The following is a 22298-nucleotide window of genomic DNA, read 5'->3' as shown; positions in this document are numbered from 1 at the left end:
AATTAGAAAGGAAAGGTCATAGAAACTGGAACATGACTTATGACCGAGGGGGCAGCATAAAGCAGGGCAACCTTCCTCAACCTGTGGGCCATGCTGGCTGGGAATGATGGGAGTTGTTGGCCAACCTGTCTGGAGGGCACTAGGCTGAGGAAGGCTGAAGTAGGGCACTGTTCAGAGGGAGGTCTGGGGCCTCTCTGTTTTGATGGAACGCAAGCCGGAGCAAAGCCAGCAGCAGTGTCCAGAATCTGAACTCCCACAGACTCAGCCTGGCAAGAGTTCCTCAGCCCCTTGGAATATCACATCAGAGCCGTCTCTCTTCCCACCCCACCCACACTTCATACTGCTTTGTTATGCTGCTGACTGTTGCTTAATTTTATTTTGTTCCTGAAAAAAATCCCCTAAAATTTGAATAAAACGTTTAACATAAAATAGATACTGTGACTTGGAAAAGTTCATTCCCATCCCTAAACACTGATTCTTCTGCCTGCAAAAATCTAAAGTGCTGTATCCACCTTCCCCAGCTTGCTGCCCTCCAGATGTGCTAGATGACAACTCCCATTAAGGGTTGTACTGGATAGGTACGATGGGATATGTACTCTAACACATCTGGAGGGCACCAGCTTGGGGAAGGTTGTGCTATGTAGTAGATGACTTGAGCAGGATCACCATGACATACAGGGATTCTTTTTTGAAAAATGCATGTGCCTGCTCAGGTCAACAACCTTAAACATGCCCTTCCAAGGGCCAAATATACCCTCTGTGGCCATCATCATACTGCTAAGAGGAAACTGCTCATGCTCAAAGCAAACAGCCTGTAGATCTCCTTCAGCATTAATACAGTCCCATGTACAGTGTTCATCAATGCAGCAAGACTACAGTTGATGGAAGTGTTGCATTTGAACACCATCTCCTTCTCCCTCTGGGGTACATAATCCTTAGACATGCAGGCTTCAGAGAAAAGACAGAGAGCAATACAGGGGCCCCTGGTTCGAATCACAACATTCCTAGCATTCAGTAGTTTCTAGCCATCATGTTTGTAATTGCTCTAAGCACCAAGTCTTAGGTAGCCTTTAGGATAGCTTTCAAAACAACCCGTGTGCATTTGTATGTTTTACTATTGCTGTAATACTCTTTTTACCGACTTTCAGTTAGGAGATTACCTCTTCCTACTTCCTCTCTTCTCTCCACCAGCAGCAGCCCTGGATTACTGTTATATTCCCACATTAAGATGGACAGCAGATGCTGAGAGCCAGTGACTGGTTCAAGGCAACTCAGCGAATTCAAAGGTGAACCAGAATTTCTACCCCGGTCCAACAAGCCCTACCCAGCAAGAGTAGTGAAGCAGCATTGCAAAAATAAGATGGAAAACATCCTAGAGAGGCAGGATCAAGGGGAAGAAGCAAGCAGCAGTTCATGTTTCCATCATGATTTTCAGCTCTTCGTGTCATCCTTGCTTTCATATACATTTCCCTTATATAAAAAAGCAATTTAGCCCATCATTAGCCAGAGGACCAAGGACTGTTGGGAGAACGCACCCTTTCTCCCAGCACAGGGAAATCAGGCTAGCTTCAACTAGATTTAAAACAGTGTTTAAGAAGTCTTTATTCTGATACTGCTAAACTCATCCCCTTCCTCTACACTTATTATATTCTGCCTCTCAACCTTTGTTTCTGAGACCGGCTTACAGAGTTTAAAAATCCATACGAGAAATAAAACTAAAGCAAGAGTAAACACAACATAGCAAGACAATAAAAATAACAAAAGCAGCAGCAAAGGAATCACTACAAAACAGAACAGCAGCATACATCCAAAGCTTAGAACATGTCAGACCCGGCCCTTTTAAAAATGCCCTGGATTCCATTAAAAGCTTGAATAAATGGTAGAGCTTTTAACTGGAGCCCAGAGAAAGGAGCCGAGCAAAGAGACTGGCTGAGGGCGTTCTGTGATGAAGGTGGTCCTGTCTTTTGCTGCCACCCACCTCACTTTGGAAGGTCGGGGCACCAAGCAGGACCTCCACTGAAGATCTTAAGAGCCAGGCAGGTTAAATGGGAGTGGGTGGTCCTCCAGGAACCCAGGTCTGAATACAGGATCCTTCTCGTATGTGGTTCTTCAGTCCCTACAATTGCAAGCATGAAGCCAGGACCAGTGTTGGATTTGGAGGTCAATGGGGACACTGCAACTCCCATGACTCCCGGCCTGCACAGCCAATGGCCATGCCAGCTGGGAAGGACGGGAGTTGTAGTCCAATACATCTGGAGGGCGCCAGATTGGGGAAGGCTGTTTTAGAATAAGCACACGGTTGACCAAGGACAACGTTTTCATCCATCAATAGTTGATCTGGCTCAAGCAGGAATTCTGAAAGCAGATCATATTGTTTGCAAATGGTATGTACATGAGCTGCAGTGCTTCAGCCTCAAATCATCATTGACCTCAGGGCTGAACAAGCTTGAGTACAGCTACTCAGGCTTTCACATCTAACCCACTGAACTAGACTGATGTACTCCAAGGAGGATGTAGTTGGGGAGGGCAAAAGTAAACTCTACAATCAATGCCTGCTGTGCCTATTTCAAGGACAGGACAAGGACTGGCGAACCACCAAAACCAAAGAACACAAGAAGAGCCTTGCTGAGTCAGACCAAAGGCCTCTCTAGTCCAGCATTCTGTTCCCACAGTGACCAACCAATTGCCTGTGGGAAGCCCACAACTGGGACATGAGTGCAGCAGCACCAGCCCGCTCATGTTCCCCAGGAGGTGGTGTACGTAGGCGTATTCCCTCCTGTACTGGAGTTAGTGAATAGTAGCCATTGATAGCCGTATCCTCTGTGAATTTGTCTAACCCCCTTTTAAAGCCATCCAAGTTGGTGGCCATCACTACACGTTGTGGTAGTGAATTCTGACTGCTAGGAGGAGCCAGATGAGCGCAAAGAATACAGTCAGGAAGATGCCCTTGAGAGTTTGGGGGGAACATGAAATTAATGTGTGAAGCGGTTAAAATCTCCTTTCTTTGTTCGTGGTTGTCTGTGCCACCAGAGGGAGCGTGCGTGATGGCTTCCTCACCTTGATCGCTTGGCCAAAGAATCCTTTCCCCAACACTTCCCCATGGATCAGATCACAGGGCCGGAAGATCTGCTGGGAATAGCTGGTCGAGGAGCGGAGTGATTCGGAACGACTGATGTCCCGGCCAAGGATGAGCGGTTCCTTTGGGGAGCTGGGGCCGGGGGACTTGGAAGTGCTGTTGCTTCGCCTGAAGTACAAGACACCCAAGGTTAGGGCCCCTGCTGGAAGTCAAGGAGTGTTTGGGACCTCCGCGTTCCACTCCAGCATCTTGGAGTGAGGCAAGGGAAGGGCTGAAAGCCCCATGGCCAGCTGGATTGGCCTCTGCACCAAAACAGCAACTGGGTTCAGACAACAGCCTGTGGCTCGTTGTGGGCTATTTAACCCACAGCAAACTGCTGTTTCCACAGGTTCATATACCACCCCCAGTCGGAGTTGTTGCACCGTGCGAACCTGGCCAGTGTGCGTTATGCTCACAACCCTAAAACAGACCATGGGTTATGCAAGGGCTGTTAAACTCTCGCATAACCTGCACTCACCTCGTTCACACAACATGACAACCCCTGAGCGGTGGTCGCATGTGCCCCACACGCACCGCAGCCTCACCGCCTTCGGTGGGCGTTGTGTCATGAGAACAGCCCCAGTATGTGAAACAAAGGATCATATTTTAAAAATCACACAAAAATATTGCAAGCAGAATCAACGAAGTGCAAAAAATAGGCTGTATTTTTCCATCAGCACTTTATTACTCCTCACAAGACTAAATCAGACTGTTAATAAGCTGGACTCTGGTTCTATTTATTTGTGATAGTTATATAACATTTAATATAATAAAACCTCCAAGCAGTTTATGAAATCTCTTAGCAGCTTACCAGCTATTATGTTATGTTGTATTATGTATGTATTTTTGTTGTGATTTCATAGTATATTACTATAGAATCACAACTAAAACATATAATGCAATATAACATAATAAACAGCAACTTACAGCAGGAGTAATAAAATAAAATAAATAAAATAGAGCAGTGTCAGAATCACTCACTAGCTAAGGAACAACAGGTTTTCAGAAGGCCTGAGACTTAACCGTCTCTGCCTCTCACACTGCACATGCATTTTTCTGCAGTTCAGCAAGGTGCCTTTTTTGCCCTTGTCCTCATCCACATTACTTGCATATTCCAAGTAGTGATCCTGAACAGCCCACTATCCCACTGGAGAACATGAGTCGGTCGTCAGAGATCAGCTCGTCATACAAAGTGGATCTGGAGTCCTGCTCGCTGGCAGCCTGAGATTTCAACAACGTGTTTTAGGATCTTCTTGGGCTCTTTGTGCTGATAACGTACGAATTATATATACAGCGCATATTCCCCTGGGACATTTGTCTGCTACTTACTGTAAGAGGGTCCGACCCGTTTTCTTTCTCGCGCATCTTAGGGCAGGGCAGGCAACAAGCAGCCCCTGGGCTGCATGCGCCCTGCGGGCCGTTTCTGCGGCCCTTGCCCTTGCCGGAATTGCCATGGCAGCAGTGGAAGGAAGTGGTGACTTTGCAAGCAAACAAGCAGTGTGGGGAGCGTGTGCCTTGCTTCCTTGCAAAATCACTGGGTGGTTTGCTGTTGCCACAGCAAATTCAACAGCAATTTCTGTGGTGGGGTGCAGCCTGCTTTGGGTTGGGGGGGATGTGGCCCCCTGGCCCCTGGGAGTTGTCCACCCATCTTAGGGTAGCTCTGACCTCTTTTTCCTGCTCTCAGGAACGTCACCCCAGTCTCTGGCTCCACATATTCCAGTTTTTATCCCCAACTAGCCAATCCAAAAAACATACTTAACGAGGGCCTGGAGCTTCAGTGGGAAATTCTGAGAAAGCCAAAGTAGTTTCTACATAATGGTAAGAGCAGTGAAAAACGCCTAAGAAAAATTAAGATCCACAATGTCCCTCAACACCTGCAGCTGTAAGCTGGGGAGTGGCACACTCTGAAGAGGACAATTCTAGCCATCGCTACCCAACCGTGGTGAAAACCTAAATCATTTCAGGAATCTCAAGAGTCTTCTATGACAGACAGTTATGCCTGGATCAACCACAAAATTAGTAGCATTTGTACTGCTGCTGTTGAGAGATTAGTGGCTCTTGCTATTATCAGACTGGGCATGGTCAGGCCTGCATCGAGTTCAACCTTCTAGTCCTCATTTTTAAAGCTCTCCACCTCTAACTCTGGCCTAGTTTAGGGAGAGAGCAGCTCACACGACAATACTGTCACTTTACACTGCATGGCTGGATGCTTTCCCATGGCCACTTACCGTGAAGGGTCCTTTTGGCTTGGTCTGACAGAGGCATCCAACAATGAATTTAGTCTGCCCGCCACCCAGGAAAGGCAAATGATCAAGGTCTTCACCTGGAAATCAGAGGACCATCCCCAGTTCCATCCCATGGCTAAGGTGAGGCAGAACTGATACAGAGGAGCCCATCAAACTGCAGGGATCAAGAGGAAAGATCCCCCTCAACCAGCAATAGGGTATGGCAGAGATGGGACACTGGATCTCCAGTCTGTGGCAGGAAGTCTCCATGCTGAGGAGATTCAGCTGACTGACTGTAGGATGTAGTTTGGATGCCTCCATCACACCAGACTGAAAGGAAACTTTCCTCGGAGGTGGGGAGACTCACCCCATTGCTGGATGCCTCCTCACACCAATCTGGAGGAGGTGGGTAGGGGGGAAATCCCCTGCTGATATAAGCATAACACATCAGGAAGAAGGTTAAGCTGAAACTCTCCTCTTTACCACCTGTCATTTAAGTGCTGGGAACTGCATATTGAGGAGCAACTGACCATGCCCCCCCTCCCCCCAGTCTGAAGTCACCCAGACTAAGAACAATTTTACTGCCTCATCCATAGTTTGAGCAAACCAGGCCTGTTGTACTCTTGCCTACCCCTCATACCCATTCTTACTTGCTGCACTCTGCACAAGCTCATTTATCCTTTGACCCTCTTCCCATGCCCCAACCCTGTTCCTCCTGCTGCATGGCTCTCTATGCCTGGGACAGACCTCACCGCAGCCCCTCAAGAGGCTTCTCTCTTTCTTCAAGCTTCAGTTCTTTGTGGAACCTCTTGAAGCCTCTCCACACCTTTTCCCAGCTCTTCTTTGCCTCGCTCCCCATGCCTGAATGTAGGCCCTTGCCTCAGCATTTCCTACTGAGTTTGTGAGGAGTCAGCCTGTGACGCACTGAGCAGGAGTTTGTGGCAGGCCTGGATGAAGGCAGGTAGGCTGCTGGCCCTGGCACACAGCCAGGCCTACACTCCTTATCTGCCTTGCCAGTGCATTGCTGAGGCTGCTCCCTGGCTCTGCACATCTGGGGAAAAACCACTCCAAAGCAGGTGGGCAGGCTGCACATGGACTGTGGGCACACTAGAGGTGCACACTCACTGTTCGTGCTCTACTTGCTGCATTCTTGCCATAAACAGGTTGGCCACCACCAACTCTGGTCGGGAGTTCTCTGAGCAGAGATCACCTGACTTACGTGTGGCTAGCCAACCGCTCTGGCACCAATGACAACACGCTTAGCGGGAAATAGCAGAAGCAGAGGTCAGTGCTACAGAACAGGAATACGCATGGTACACTTGCTAAAGGGTCTGCACCAACTGTGAAATCACTTCTTTTATACCCCGCCTTATCAAAGATGGGCCTTGCCTATTCCCCCCCAAATCCATATGGCCACAGTAAAAGGCAGTTGGAGACCTGCAGACAGGTTCAGGGCAGCTGTGTCTCGACTGAGTACCTGAGGGAGCGCCGCCGCAGCGTTCCTTCCAGATTCTCCTTAAGGTCCAGGGCAGAAATGGAGCAGGGAGAGGAGGGCTTTTTCATGCGCCCAGGCAGGCGGGAGTCCAGGCGCAGTCTGTCCAGGCGCTGAGAAACAGGGTCATGCTCGATCAGCAGCTGAAGTGTTTGGCTCGTCCTGCGAATCAGGTCCTCTACCTGAGAAACAAAGCAATACTGGGGAAAGATTTCCAAAGGGGCATCTACATATTTCCTCCCAGAAAGAGGAAAGACAAAACCTGGCATTACATGCTCGATCACACCAGAACAGGGAGATAGGCTTTTAAAAAAATAAACAACAACAACAAGCAACCCCACAGTTGACATGAGTTCAACTATATGGTTATTTAACTATTTGCATCAGCCTATATCCTAGTCAGGGGTCTTGTTCTTATGCCATATACAAAAGAGGTACGAAAGACAACTCAGAAGGATGAAAACTCTACTTTCATCTAGAGCTGGTGCCTTAAGCACAGAATCAAAGACTTCCTAGAGACCAGACCAAAAGCTCCAGCAGTCACCGAGAAGATGAAACTGCCTGATGCCACTTATGGCCCATCTAGTCCAGACTGTTTACCCTGACCACCAGGAGCGCTCTAGGCCTTCAGGCAGGGACCTTCCACATCTGCCTGGACATGCCAGGGATTGGACTTGGAACATTCTGCATGCAAAGCAGGGGCTCTACCACAGAGCTATCGTTCCTCCCCTAAAAGGCAGACTGTTCTACTCCTCAAATCACCAAGTAGAAAATGAGATGAAGAGACTGCTGGAGCCCTCAGGAAAGAACATACCTCTTCTGTTTGTAGTGTGCGAATTGGGGTTCCATTTATCTCCAGGATCCTGTCTCCAGGGTGAATGGCGTTTTGGACATCAGGACTAATATGCATTCGGTTGACTCTAAACAAAGAGGACAGTGTCTAGGGATCAGAAGTATTTTTTCTTTTGCTGATTCCCCAGTGAATGACAGCATGTAGCCAATGAAGAAGAGGAAGTGCTAAAGCAGTCTTCCTCAACCTGGTGCCCACCAAACATTTTGGACTTCAGCTCCCATCAGCCCCTGCAAGCATGGCCAATAGTCAGGAATACTGGGAGCTGTAGTCCAAAACAACTGGAAGGCAACAGGTTGGGGAAGGCTGAGCTAAGCCTCCTCTGTGTGATGTGATACCATGACAAGCATTTCTTGGCATGCCGAGATAGTCACGCCATCCCTGTGCTTGCCCCAGAAGGAGACAGGGTTTGCACACCTTCCAAGTGACGTGCAAAAAAGCACTGAGCATCCTAAAGATGAATCCACTTTGCTACCACTGCCCCTTTCCCCTGCCCCTTTCCCCAGGTGCCAGGGCTTTTCTTTTCTTTCTCTTATTTGTAAGAAAAAGCTGAACATGTAAGGAGATACTGCGATGTAAAGGCAAATATCCATGAATTGGGATCTTATGGGTTCCCAGATGCATGGGTGGTAGAATAAATACATGCATAGGACTGCATAGCAAAGCAGCAGCAGATTTTGCAATGCCACATGAGCTTTATACTCACTCTTTCACTTGGACACTAGTGGCATAGGTTGAGCGGCCACTTTCAACAGCGGCCGTGAGCCCTCTCTTGCCATCCGTGGCTGCAGGCATGGAGAGGAGAGTCAGCGTGTAGGGCAGCTGTTCGCACAGGGCCTCTGTGGACAGTCTTTCTACCATCGGTGCCAGCACAATCTGGTTATGACATTTCCCACTATGCAGGAGAGCAGAGACAGCCATTTCAGGGATATTCCCAGCCTACGGTGAGCTTCTGCAGCAGGACTTGGGACGCTGCGCTATGGCTCCTCAACAGACAACCTGCGCCTGCAGCAGCCCAGCCAAGTCTCTCCAACCACCGCTCCCCATGCCTCGACTGGCTGCAAAGGCCGCTGGCATCCCACATGCTTGCACGGGCGTTTCCTGCTGTCCTAAGCATCATCCAGCACTCAGCCACCCCGGTTCCTCATTTGCATATGTGCCCATAAAGAAACATGGTGGCCGGAATGAGACTCTTGAAACTGTATGCACCGGGGGCACAGGACAGGTCAAGATCTCCATGTCAGCAGGTCAAAGGGGCAGCTTGGTTCATTCCAGTCTGAAAACCCCTGGCAGATACCATTCCTGCTTCAACAGTGTTCCAAGACAACTCTGTGTTCCCTTGGAAGATAATCATCAAATAGGAAAAGCAGTCATGGCAAACGCCATGAAAGAGAGCTGACCCACCCTTACCTATCTTCCCCTTCCGTGGGCAGCCATGGAGCACATTCTAGGGTGCCCCCTCAATTCGTGCAAGGCAACAAAATGAAGGCCAACTGGAGTGACTGGTGTCCCGTATGAACTGAGCATGCTCCCTAGAATGCTCCTCTTGGTTCCCAAATGTTCCACAATGTGCACAGGTCTCCTTGGCAGAGGAGACCCACTGAACTTTTTCCACAACAGCCAGTTGATGTGAAAGGATTCTCTGACAGTAGGAATTTTTGTTAAGGTCACTGCAACATAAACAGTCTCTTCTCCCACAGACCCTACCTGGAATTAAATGTATGTATTATATTTTTAATCTGCCCAATAACAGACATTATTTGGGATGATTAAAAATAGCTGAAAGAATAAAATACAGTAGAAAACAACAAACAGCACAGGAATGAATATGAAATATCCAAAATACTACATAGGAGGAGGAGGAGAAGCTGGCAAACAGAGCCCCACCAGTCACCCCTCATGCAGGGGTGACTGGTGAATTTTGGAGTTAGTGGGACTGTAGGGAGAGTGTCTGTGTCCTATATTATTCATGTGTCCTATATTTATATGCATAGTGCTTCAGAACACCTGTGCGCCCCTGCTCTAGAAACAACTTCATGCAATTCTAGTAAAGAGTGAGCACTCCTCACAATTCTAGACCCCTCAAACACCTAGAAGACTGTACTCTGCCAAGAGCCCTTTGCATTACTGAGCATGCCAAGGCCCACCTTTTTGGTCTTACAAATTCACCACCTTTCATATACCGGGAGGCAAATGCAAGCAGCACGCATTCTATCCTCGTAAGAATATAAAAACATAAGAAGAGCCCTGCTGGATGGATCAAGAGTCCATCTAGTCCAGCATTCTGTTCACACAGTGGCCAACCAGCTGCCGACCGGGAACCCACAAGCAGGGCATGAACACAACAGCAACCTCCCACCCATGTTCCCCAGCAACTGGTGTACATAGGCTCACTGCCTCTGGTACTGGAGGTAGCACATAGCCATCAGGACTAGTACCCATCGATAGCCTTCTCCTCCATGTAATACATGTCCAACCCCCTCTTAAAGCCAGCCAAACTGGTGGCCATCACTACATCCTGTGGTAGTGAATTCCATAGTTTATGTGCTGTGTGAAGAAGTACTTCCCTTTTATCTATCCTAAATCTCCCAACAATCAGCTTCATAGGCTTCACCCAGAGGCCATGATCCTTATAGAAACATGCTCCTAGCAAAGATCACAGCTATGACGTTTCTAGGGCCAGGGTCTAATAGAAGATAGCTGCCTACCGGAAGCAAGGTCTTATTATGGGGCTCTCTCTACAAATACCCCATAGCTTTCCTTTGATAGGACACCATAAGAAGAACATGACTGGTTATGGCTACACTCTTTAATCCCCTCCCTCTCCCTGCTGGAGTCTGAAAGAGAGAGTTCAGCACAAAACACACAAAACATTTGGTTAATGATGGGACTCCTAACACAAGACTCTTGAATGGCATTCTCTCTTTGGTGTTGTCAGGACAGGCACAGCCCCAAAGCCGTAACAGATAAACCACCCCTGGTCTCACACTCATGAGAACCGCAAGTCATGGAGTAGTGACAAATCTGACTTACCAGTAGAGAGCGGAGTGTTGTACCAATGCATATGTATCACCATCTTCAATTATCACCTTGCAGTTCATACACGCAAAGCATTCTGGGTGGTACTTGTATTCACCAGCAACCTGCAGAGAAACGAGGTTTCAGCCAGGGCACAGAATGAAAGCTGGGGTGTTTTAGGGACCCCTAAATTAAATTAATTCCCAACCAAGTTTTAACCTACTGCCCTTTTCCTGAAAATGGACTGCATGATCCCTCCAAACCAGGACTGAACTACGGTTTGTAATCCCAGCTGAAGGAATCTCAAAACCACACTTTGTTGGTTTGGGTGCAAACTTAAACTGTTTCTGCAGAGCCAGAAATAACTACTTAAAACAGGAGACAGGTGAAAGGTGCTGAGCTGTAACCGCCTCTCAAACTGGCCCTTCCAGCAGCCACACTCTGCTGCCTTACCTCCTGCATCAGCGCCAGTGCTCCACTCCTACTGTCAGCCTGCTAGTCTGTGCTCTGAACTTCAAGAGTGCCACCTAGGCTGCAGCACCAGCCTGCCCAAGCCTCCAGTCAGGTGACCGTCAAGGGCTAATCCCTGGCCACCAGGATCTATAAATCCTGAGCTTCCAAGCGAGCTCCTGTCTTGGCAACTTTTTTCTAGCATGAGGACTTTGCATAGCTCTGGCTCCCTTTCCCTAAACTCTGCCTTTGACAATATGCTTGCCCCTGGCCCCTCTGTCCCTCTGATCCTTGTTTGCTGCTCCGGTTCATACACCAGCTTCTGCACCACCTGGACAGACAGACAGCCCCCCAAGACTCAAAACCAGCTGGCCTGGAGCCTGATTCTACTGAGACCTGACAGGAGCGCTCATGGACAAAGCTTGTGCCTGAATGGCAGCCATGGTTTGGTATTGAATTGGCTCTTGAAGCAGCCACAATATGTAAAGTGACAGGCAGTTCTGGTCTGTCTCAAATGAAAGACCTGATAATGGAGAGAGAGAGAGAGAAAGAGCATGCATGTATGTGGCATACATGTACGTGTATAATATATATGTGAAAGAAAATGAACACAATTAATTATTTACGGGATGCCACTGACTGCCTGAGGAAACTCCAATCCACTGACAATCTCACAGGGAATGCCATCCGAGCTACCATGGATGTTGAGGCCCTTTAGACCAGCCTTTCCCAACCTGGTGCTCTCCAGATGTGTTGGACTGCAACTCCGTCATGGCCATGCTGGCTGGGAATTATAGGAGGTGCCGCTCAGCACATCTGGAGGGCACCAGACTGGGAAAGGCTGCTTTAGAAGAGCATCCCCCATAGGTTCCTTCAGCTTGGGGAGGAACACCTACCTCCAGACCAACAGCACTGCTGCAGGGACTCGCATGGCCCCACAGTATGCCAGCATCTGCATGGCTGATGTAGAATGGCACTTTTCCAACTCTTGTCCCCCAATGCCTCTTCTCTACCCAAGACGCATCTTTCATTATCTGGAATCATAGACAGGAGGCCCTGAAGTTCCACCAAGACTTCAATAACTTTAACCCACCATCAACATGAGCTTAGCCCAGTCCATGCAACAGGTTCACTTTCTGGGCATGATTATGCAACATAAGCACCACCTTATATCAGAAATCTACTGACCAGTGCACACATTTACATGCCTCCAGCTTCCATCCAGAACATACCCCTAAATCTATTGTCTCCAGTTAAGCTCTACAATACAACAACCATATCTGTTTGAACTCGTCAGATAGTAACTCACAACTTAAGGAGTAATTTCTTAAGAAATCAGGCACTTCTCGGACAGCGACACCCACCAAACAAAGTGAAAAAAACAGGTTAGCAGGGCCAGGCTGGTACCCATGAATAATCTATATCAGGATGATGATGATGATGATGATGATGATGATATTATCCATTCAGTCGTGTCCAACTTTTAGCGATTCTATGGATCATCTCTCTCCACATATCCCGATCTTGTACTATTTCTTTGAGCTGTTCCATGCTCTGGGTGGTATCAATTTTGATGGTATCTAACCATCTTGTTCTTTGGCGGCCAGGTTTCCTTTTTCCGCTAACCAATCCGAGCATAATTGCTTTTTCTAGCGAGTTCCTCCGCATAACATGGCCAAAATAAGTCAATCACAATTTCATGATTTTTCCATCCAATGACATGTCTGGAAGTACATTCCAGTACTTGCTTATTTGTTATCTTAGCTGTCCAAGGAATGCACAGAAGCCTTCTCCAACACCACAGCTCAAATACATCAATTCTCTTTCTGTCTTGTTTCTTCACTGTCCAACTTTCGCATCCATAAGTAACTATGGGAAACACGGTGGTACAAACTAATCTGTATTTAGTTGTCAAGCTGATGTCCTTGTTTTTCCATATTCGGTTCATGCTCATCATTGTTGCGCGACCCATCGCAATTTGACGTTTTATTTCTGGGCTGCATTCACCGGTATGATTGATCTGCGATCCTAAGAAAATAAATTCTTCTACATATTCAAACTCTTCACCATCAACTACTATGCTGATATTTCCATTCTTTGCAGTGGACATGAGCTTGGTCTTTTTGATGTTTAAGGAGAAGCCAAACTTCTCATTCTCTTCTTTGATTTTCTTGATCATATATTCCGGACCTTCTTTGGTTTCTGAGAGGAGAGTTGTGTCATCAGCGTAACGAAGATTATTTATAATCCTTCCGCCAACCTTTATCTCGATTTCTGTTTCTTCAAGCTCTAACTTCCTCATGATCATTTCAGCATAGAGGTTAAAAAGAAAAGGTGAAAGAACGCAGCCTTGCCGTACTCCTTTCTCTATTTTAAACCAATCAGTATCTCCGTATGATGTTCAAATGGTGGCTTCCTGATTTGTGTACAATGATTGCACTAACTTGATCAAATGTGCTGGTACCCCCAGATCTCGTAGTGCTCTCCACAACCTGTCATGCTCAACACAGTCAAAAGCGTTCTTGTAATCAATAAAGCACAAGTAGATGACCTTTTGATATTCATGAGATTTTTCCGTGATCCCTCGCAGATTTGCTATGTGGTCACGAGTACCACGTCCCTCTCAGAAGCCAGCTTGAACATCTGGCAATTCCCTTTCAATGGTTGGTACCAAGCGCTTTTGTATAATCTTAAGCAAAATTTTGCTAATATGAGGTATGAGAGCAATAGTGCAGTAATTGGAACCATCTTTGGAATCTCCCTTTTTTGGTAGTGGAATAAACACTGAACGTTTCCAGTCCCATGGCCATTCGTTGGTTTCCCAGACTTTCTGACACAAAACTTTGATAATTTTGGATGGTACAGGCCTTAACAATTCTACAGAGATGTTGTCAATGCCTGGGGCCTTGTTGTTTGGTAGATGTCTCATAGCCCACGCAATCTCTTCCTCAAGAATGGATGGTTCTTTTCCCACTTCACAATCCTCAGCATCCAGCGGCAGTGTGTCTTTGCTACCAGTATACAGCTCTTCAGTATATTCTCACCATCTGTTCTTGACATCTTGTTGGTTGGATAATACTTTCCTTTGCTTGTTTTTAATAGTACCTTTGCGAGCAGTAAATGATGTTCGAACCTTTTTAACTTGCATAAATGCATTCCTGATATGGCCCCTCATGTAGTCCTCTTCAAAATGTTTGCAACGCTCACCCAATAGACTTCATTATCTTTCCTTGCTGCCCTCTGGAAATCTGCATTCAGTCTTCTTGTGACTTCCCATTTTCCTTTTGCTTTGGCTATTTTTCTCTGCTCTGCTATTTTGATAGTTTCACTCGAGAGCCACTTATACCTTTTCTCTGGCTTCCTATATGGTATATGCTCAACTGCTATTTCAGTGATGATCTTATAAATTTCCTGCCACAGCTCATCAGGCATTTTTTCCACTGTATCCAGCAGTTCCAGGCTATTTTTCATTTCACTTAAGTAAGTAGAAGGAATTTTGGTGACGCCAAACTTCCGTGGTGGTGCAGTCTTTTTAATGTTACATAATTTAACTCTGATTTTTGTCACCAACAAATTATGATCTGAACCACAGTCGGTGCCTGGATATGTTTTGACCGCAAATACTGAGCTGGTCCATCTATAATTGCGTAGGACATAGTCAATCTGATTACGATAAAGTCCGGTTGGTGATGTCCAAGTGTATAAGCGACATTTGTGCTGTTTGAACCATGTATTCATGATTCGAAATCGATTTTCAACAGGATAGACCCAGAGAAGAAAGCAACAGAACCTCACTCATTGTCACCTGGGAAAAACTACTCAAATGCATCCTCAGTGAGGCACAGTCCATCCTGGATACTGACACTTCCCTCTCATAGGCCATGGCTGATACGCCTGTACTTATTTATTTATTTCATTTCTATACCGCCCAATAGCCGAAGCTCTCTGAGCGGTTCACAAAAATTACATGCTTAAAACAGCTACTTGCCAGCAATAACAGACCACATAAACAGAGATACAGACACAGGAACCAGACCCTACAGCAGACACAGATGCCAACACTCTCCCCATATCTACTCTGGCAAAACTATTACAGGACCTAATAACCCACTCACCACTGCAAGGATGCCTGTGTTATCGCCCAACAACCATTTTGTGAATGGCTCCTATTCATGAGGTCATTCTTATCTGCCTTTCAGTTTCCCCACTGTTTACAGTCCCTCTCCCCGCCAATCATGTATAGATACACCCACCAGTTGAAGATAACTCTTCATACATCTGATGAAGCAGACTGTGGTCTGCAAAAGCTTATGGCAGCTCCCCCAGCCTGGTGTCCTTCAGATGTGCTGGACTGTACCTAATGGCTGGGAAGCCATCAGTTGAAATCCAGCACATCTAGGGACACCAGGTTGGGGAAGGTTGGTTTATCCCATAATCAATGTGTTAGTCTTTAAGGTGCCGCAAGACTCTTTGTTGGTTTTGCTGCAACAGACTAACATGGTTATCCTTCTGGAAAGAGTTAGTTGGGTCTGTGCTTCATCTAGAAACAACGAGGTGTGTTAGAAAGCAATTTTTATGAACATTAAGGTGTTTACAGATAGGCAGCTCCTAGCACTACCATTCAAAAGACACTGTACCGCTATGCTGTCTTTCTCTCCTTAACAAATTTTCTGTGGTAAGGAAAAAAAGATGGAGGAAAGGGTGGGAAGACATGGGAGGGTTACAAATGGAAGGTTACAAATGGAAGCCCCCCCCCCCCCCCGAAAATCCCATGAACAAGGCAGGGCCATTGCACAATAAAAGCCTCCCCTGGAAGGAGCCCTAGTCCCATGCCAGTATTTTGCCAGAAGTTACTGTCCAACAATATGCTGACTTGCAGCTTCCCCTCAGCAAGCAGCCCGCAGGCCTGACCAGCCGTGCCGAGCCTGGTGCCCAACAGATGCACTGGGCCAGAACTCCCAGCATGGGAATTGTACTCCAACACATCTGGAGGGCACCAAGTTGGGGAAGGCTGGTCCAACCTGGAAAAAGTTTCATCTAGCCCAATGGGCTAGCAAATTTTAAAGCCAGGTATGGGGAGATGTTTGCCCACAGTGGTATACATCAGAAGTAAAATGTGTTTGCCTTGCCTAAAGCATTTCACACTTCAGTGTCACAAACAGAACCGGAGATACAACACTCAAACACACCAATTTCCGAGCAGTAACACACTGGGCACACATGCTGCTCTGTGGCTGGGCAGGGCCAGGGTTCAGGGCCAAAGCACAAGCAGAAGGCCCCAAGTTTCAGCCTTGGCAGCATCTCCACTTTACAAAAGGGTTCTCAGGCTGAGAAAGAACCCGGAGAGCTCCTGCCAGCCGGAGCAGATGGCTGGGCTCAGTGGATGAAGGGCTGGCTTCATCAGCCCAACTGCGCAGCCCATCTTGCTAGAGCACACCGCCAGTGCACAACCTGAGCCCTCATGAGGGAATCTGCTTATGAGACAACACATACGCTTCCTGGCCCCACTCTGGAGGACAGAGTAGCCCTGAAATGGACCGGATCTGGCCACAGCTGCCCTGGACCGGAGTGAGCTACCCCAAGTTGTCAGAAACACAAACATTCCAGACAGTGGCTTGTGGCCCGAGGGCAGGGATGGCCAGCTCCTGTGCTACTGAGGGATGCCCGGTTCTCCGAAGCGTGCTCTGGGGCTCCCAAGCATCAAGACAAGACCAAACAGGCAGGCTGCTCTTGGCAGAGATGAATGCAGACTGAGCGCCAGCAGGGCAGAGGGAAGGGCTACGTGGGGGGCCCTCTGGTTTTCCAGGGGGCTGCATCTGAGTAGGAAGCAGAAACGTCCCCAGCACTGAGGAAGGCGAGCACAGTTTGGAGGCCCGGTAGGAAATGCTTTCCCTGAGACGACTTCCCAACCATTGCAGAACAAAGCTGTCGTTCCCTGGCAGGGTGTGTGGCCACCAGAAGGCATGTGATTCAGGCACACCTTCAGGAAAAACAAAAGCTGATGTCATGAGGAAGGCTTTGAACTGTAATCTTGCTCAAGTGCTTAAACCAGCCTCCCCCAACCTAGTGCACTCCAGATGCGTTGGAATACAACTCCCAGCATCCCCTGGCTAGCATAGCTGGGAGCTATAGCCCAATACAACTGGACAGCACCAGGCTGTCAGAGGCCAACTTAAAACACAAAAACCGCCCTCTAGAAATTGAGACCCGCAGCAGTGCAATAAGCCTTGAGCCTCCACCAGCCCTGGGACGCCCAAGTGAGCAGGCAGAACAAATGCCAGCGCCTTACCATGACAGGACCCGTCATCAGCACAGAGCAGCCATGGCAAGATTCTCCAAACTTCCTCCAGTAGTCCTTATGGCAGTAGAGCTTCCCATCCTTTTCATAGTACCAGTTTGTGAGGAGGTCCTGGCATTCAGAGCAGCTACGAAGTAAAAGAAATATTGTATAAAACAAATACACACCTCTTCCAACCTATGTCCTGCTGTACCACTGGAGCGGCCGTTGCTATTTTAAAAAACACATCCCGAGTGCCCAGAGGATGGGTGGATTAGTAGAAGGGATGGTACCTTTTGAGGCCTGCAAGGAAGCAAAGGTCAAGGAGGAAGCCTCTTTGAGGAGGTGGCCAGCCTCCAGGCCCAAAGGGCGGTGCTGGTCCCTCCCACAGCAGCTCTTTGACAAGTATGACACAGAACCGAAGCCACCTAGGCAAGGATCTCAATCCAGGTCAGAGGATGGTGATCTATCCGGTGATCTGCAAAGATTTTTGTAAGCCAGATGCCTTGAGTGGGGCCATCTCTCCAACAAAGAGCACATCGCCGGGCTCCATATTCCACCACTTTCCACTGGTGAAGAAAGCTTGGGTAGCAGTAGCATCGTTTGTTTCAATGCCAGTTACTCCCCTGCAGTTCAGTATCATAAAGCTGTGCGACCTTAGAGAGAGGCTGAGCCTCTACACAGGTGACAGACATTCCTGCCTGAAAAGCCAAGACTTGACCATCCCTGGAGTAGATTAACCCCTCAGAGACATTTGCATCAGGTATGACTTTCCAACCACTGGACGCAAAAGTGATTTATGGGTATCAGTCTAGCAAGATTAGGCCTTGCGGGCTCTTGGATTTGTTATCGCTCTCAGCAGGATGGCCAAAGCCAAATCCCACTGCTTCGGCCTCTCCCACCATCCGTGCCCCACACCTCTCCCTGCTGCTCAGAGATGCCACGTGCTCCAGCCTGGACACCATGTTTCCTTTTGACACTGCTCACACACAGTAGCCTAAGGAAATTCAGCAGCCAGGATGGGGCACTAGTGGACGACAGGAGGCCCAGGTGCATGCGACCGTTAAGTCCCCCAGGGCACTGTCACACTGACCCCACGGTTAAAGCTGCACTATGTGAGCACATCTGCCCAAAAGCAGCACGCTTTCCCATCTCCCCATATAAGCCTCATCTCCATGTCCCGATTGTCAAGTTGCTTCAGGAACAGATGCACATTTCCCTGGCCCCCAGTTTGGAGGAAGGAAATGTCCTTATCCTCACTTCAAGCCTAGCGGTGATATATTTGGGGGACATCATGGGAGGTCAAATGTAGCATGCTGCCAGCCTTGTAACTGGGAATACAAGTCACAAGAGATCGTGAAGAATTTGCAGGGCTGTTCCAGCAGCTCCATTGCGCTCCACCTCCCTTCACTGTTCCCTGGCAGCAGTCCTTCCGTCAGGCTGCAGCAGAGGGAGAGATGGGAAGCAGGGAACTCTCCCACAGCTGCACTGAGAGACCAGCTCCATCCCCTGCTCCCTCTGGGGTCGTGTCTTTTAGACTGCAAACCTGTGGGCAGGAACTGCCTTGCTTTTATTGATCGCACATAAGCTACTCTGGGAGCCTTTTTGGATGAAGAGAAGCATTAGTTTTTGCAATAATTTAGGGGGCTTAACTTGGAAGCTTCCAGGCTTGACAACTGAGAGCTCCCCACCACTGTGCCTCTCATTCTCCTCCTCCCAGGCAGATCTGCAAAGGGCCTCCTTTGCTGCTTTCCCACAGAAGACATTCGCACCACACACTGTGGTAGGCCAAGCTTGCTCCCATTACCTAAGCCACCACTACAGCTTCTCCTTGCCCGTGCTTTACTCCCAACTCCCCTGCCACCCTTTCAGATGCCTGTCTTGCCCTCATGATTTAGACCAGCCTGCCCCAACCTGGTACCCTCCAGATGTTTTGGTCTCCAATTTCAACCATTCCAACCATTGGCCATGCTGGCTGGAGCTGATAGGAGAATGTCCGCTGGGCACCAGGTTGGGGAAGGCTGATTTAGACAGTAACCCTACTAGGGACACTGTCACCTCTGCCTTCAGTGGTATCCAAACACAATGTTTCCGTGAAGCAGGAGTTGGGGAGACCGTGCAGAAGCAAGACAGGAGTTACTTATTCTGGATGAACAGCCTGGAAGTGGCTGTGCCCTGAGCAAGGTTCCACTTCTCTCCTGAGGACAAAGTAATTCTATGGGGCCATCTGGCAAGGCCTTTTCATCTCACAACTTGGTAAGCAAGAGAACACATTCTTTATCATCTATTGTGGGGCAAGGCTATTCAGCATTTTCTTGAACTCCCTTTCACATGTTCCAATATTTATTTGAACCATTTTTACCTTCCTCTTCAGCTGGAAAAGGCTCCCAGAGTGGCTTACAATGATCAATAATCAGAGCGCCTGCCCCTCAGGCTTATGAGTTGAAGGATACAACATGAAAAGAAAAGGAATGGCGAGGGGGGAGGAAAAAAGCAAACTCAGGCAGAAGGCCTTAGGTCTCTCAGCAGTGCTGATGAGGTGACTATGCTTCTCTTCTCCCCCTCACTGCAGCCTGATGGAATGGCTGCTGCCAGGTGACATTTGAGGGAGAAGAAAAGCCTGGTAGAGCTGGCTTCTTGGAGTCATGTTCATTTTCTTGTACAAGGGAGGATCCCAAATGATGGCTGGGCACATGTATACTGCCTAGCACATGTGAATGCAGCCTCCCCTAGACTGGAGAACCAGGGAAGTGTTTATTCATTACAGTGTGCTTTGATGCACATGCCAGTAGGCCCTGCTCATCTATTACAAGGAAGACTGAGCCAGCACATTATGAAAACTACTCTACTCCACCACATCAGCATGCATGCATGCGCCTGGAAGCACCAAATCTTGCCTTTAGCATCAACCTTGTAGCACTAGATGACAGACTGATCTGGTGTGTGGGATAAGCAAAAAGACAAGCTCTGCATGGAGCAAAAACATCTGGATTCATAACAGCAAATGAGATCCTTCGTGCCCATTTCAGCAAGAATGTGCCAGACAACAAGTGCTTGCTCTTGGCTTGGATCTGCACCGGATTAAAAAACTGAAATATCTGGGGAATGGAAAGCAAATGTAAAGACTCCCATGGACCTGCAGTCTACAGGTTTCATTCAAAATGCAAGTTAATCAGAGGAGTTAGAGAGTGTCCTGCAATGGCTGACCAAGCATGGGTGTGCCCCTCCCTGCCTCCCTCCTTAGAACTGGGGAAAGCAGCTGCCTAGGTGGTGCTGAAGAGTGGCAAGGTAACTCCAGGCACTGGCGAAAGAATGCGAACTTCTGGAGCTGCTCACAAAGAGGGAATGCTTGCTGTGACTTAACTCTGCCAAAGCTTTAAGCCTTTTATCCTGCACTCACTGGCTAATCTACAGAGTCGCACCTTACAGATTCTAGCAAGTTGATGAGCTGAAAGATGGGTGCTGGAACACGTTCCGGAGAAAAGGTGAGGGGCTGGGGTGTGTAAGCCAACCACCCTTTGCTACATCATTAAACAGATCCAGGCAGGACAGGCTCATCAGTGAGGTCCCGCCCAGACTTGTAGAACAGCTACTCACATTCCCTGGACTGCTCCAAAACGTGAGAGAGACGCCTACACAGAAATAACATGTACTCCATGTTTGCACACACTCAGGCATTGCACGTAGCAGACGGTTAGCAAGTGTTTGGAGCACATTACATGCGTTCCATGATTGTTACAGCCATCATGCTAAGGCAGACTATGGTACAGATGGGGATGGAAAGGGGCTCGAAGATAGTGGCTTGCCTAACCCGTCCCTCACAACAGGTTCATAGCTGAAGTATGTACCTTTAAATCAAGGCTCTGCCAGCTTGCAGCTGGTGTGCACATGTTTATTTCTAAAATGTACATGCTGCATGACTAGCCCCAGCAGGCCCTCCAAGAGGCATGACAATCTACACTCCACAGCAAGTCCTGTAAGAAATGCTTCATTGGCAGAAGCTTTCAGGAGCTCAGAGCCCACTTTGCCAGATACATGGAGTGCTCTCCTAAATTGGCAGGCATGCTGCAGGCCCAGCACAGAGAGAAAACAAACATCTTGCACAGCAGGGCCTGGAGGCCAAGAAAAGGCAAGAGGTGTGCCAGTTTGCTATGCAGAGCATAACTGACTATAACAGCAAGTGGAACCATTGCTTGCTGCAGTAAGGAAGCCAGCTCCATCGGCCACATGTGCCTCCTATTCATTTCAGTGGGGCTCACACAGGAGAACATCTTTCTGGTGTTCCTCTCCATGGGCCAAGGCCTGTCTGTCTGCCACTCTGCTGCCGCCTTCAACGGGATCCAAATCCACCACCTTGCTTCACCGTGAGACTTCCTTTGCTTCTGCAGTCACACACTATGCAAGTTATTAACAAATGTGGTGTCAGAAATCAGAAGACCGGTATGGGAAAGAGGCAGTTCCCAGCACCCATTACCACCACCACCCCGTATCTTTCTGAGCTGGGGCCAGAATAGTTCACTCAAGCAAGAGGCAAGAAACTAGCTTCAAAAATGAAAGCATTTTGCTTCCTCACACTTTTTACCCATTAATGGGGAAACACCACAGAAGACAGATTGAGAAAGCAGGCACAATACATTTAAAACGTTTCTTAAAGTACAAAAAGAGAGACAACTCCCCCAAATGTGCACAGAAGATGATTCATTGCCCAACACCTTCCCAAATTTTATAACTCTTCCTTCAATTCAGTTTTTTTCCCCCAAAGAAAAAAAACTGAAGCTGTCTGCCATACTACCAGATTATTATTTTGAGAGGGTGTGGGGAACAGTTTTGGTTTTTCTTTTGAAGAACTGAACCAGGGTTGCCCCAAATGA

At 48.0% G+C, this 22298-nt stretch overlaps 1 protein-coding gene across 4 annotated transcripts in view; it reads right to left on the bottom strand.

The window, feature by feature from the left end:
• The window catches only part of LIMK2 (LIM domain kinase 2), a 68509-nt gene that overhangs the window by 18920 nt on the left and 27291 nt on the right, over window positions 1-22298 (bottom strand). For all 4 annotated transcript variants that reach the window (XM_084819800.1, XM_084819802.1, XM_084819801.1 and 1 more), the window contains 6 exons: window positions 17440-17575; window positions 10716-10825; window positions 8389-8577; window positions 7647-7752; window positions 6818-7014; window positions 3058-3244 (listed from right to left, as the gene is read on the bottom strand). In XM_084819800.1, coding sequence (XP_084675926.1) covers window positions 3058-3244; window positions 6818-7014; window positions 7647-7752; window positions 8389-8577; window positions 10716-10825; window positions 17440-17575 — 925 coding nt within the window. The remainder of the gene's footprint in view (window positions 1-3057; window positions 3245-6817; window positions 7015-7646; window positions 7753-8388; window positions 8578-10715; window positions 10826-17439; window positions 17576-22298) is intronic.

This window comes from Heloderma suspectum, chromosome 13, assembly GCF_057233095.1.
Source record: "Heloderma suspectum isolate Gila_16-S chromosome 13, 16-S_ref, whole genome shotgun sequence".
Taxonomy (NCBI): domain Eukaryota; kingdom Metazoa; phylum Chordata; class Lepidosauria; order Squamata; family Helodermatidae; genus Heloderma; species Heloderma suspectum.
This window is presented reverse-complemented; position numbering and strand designations above follow the sequence as displayed.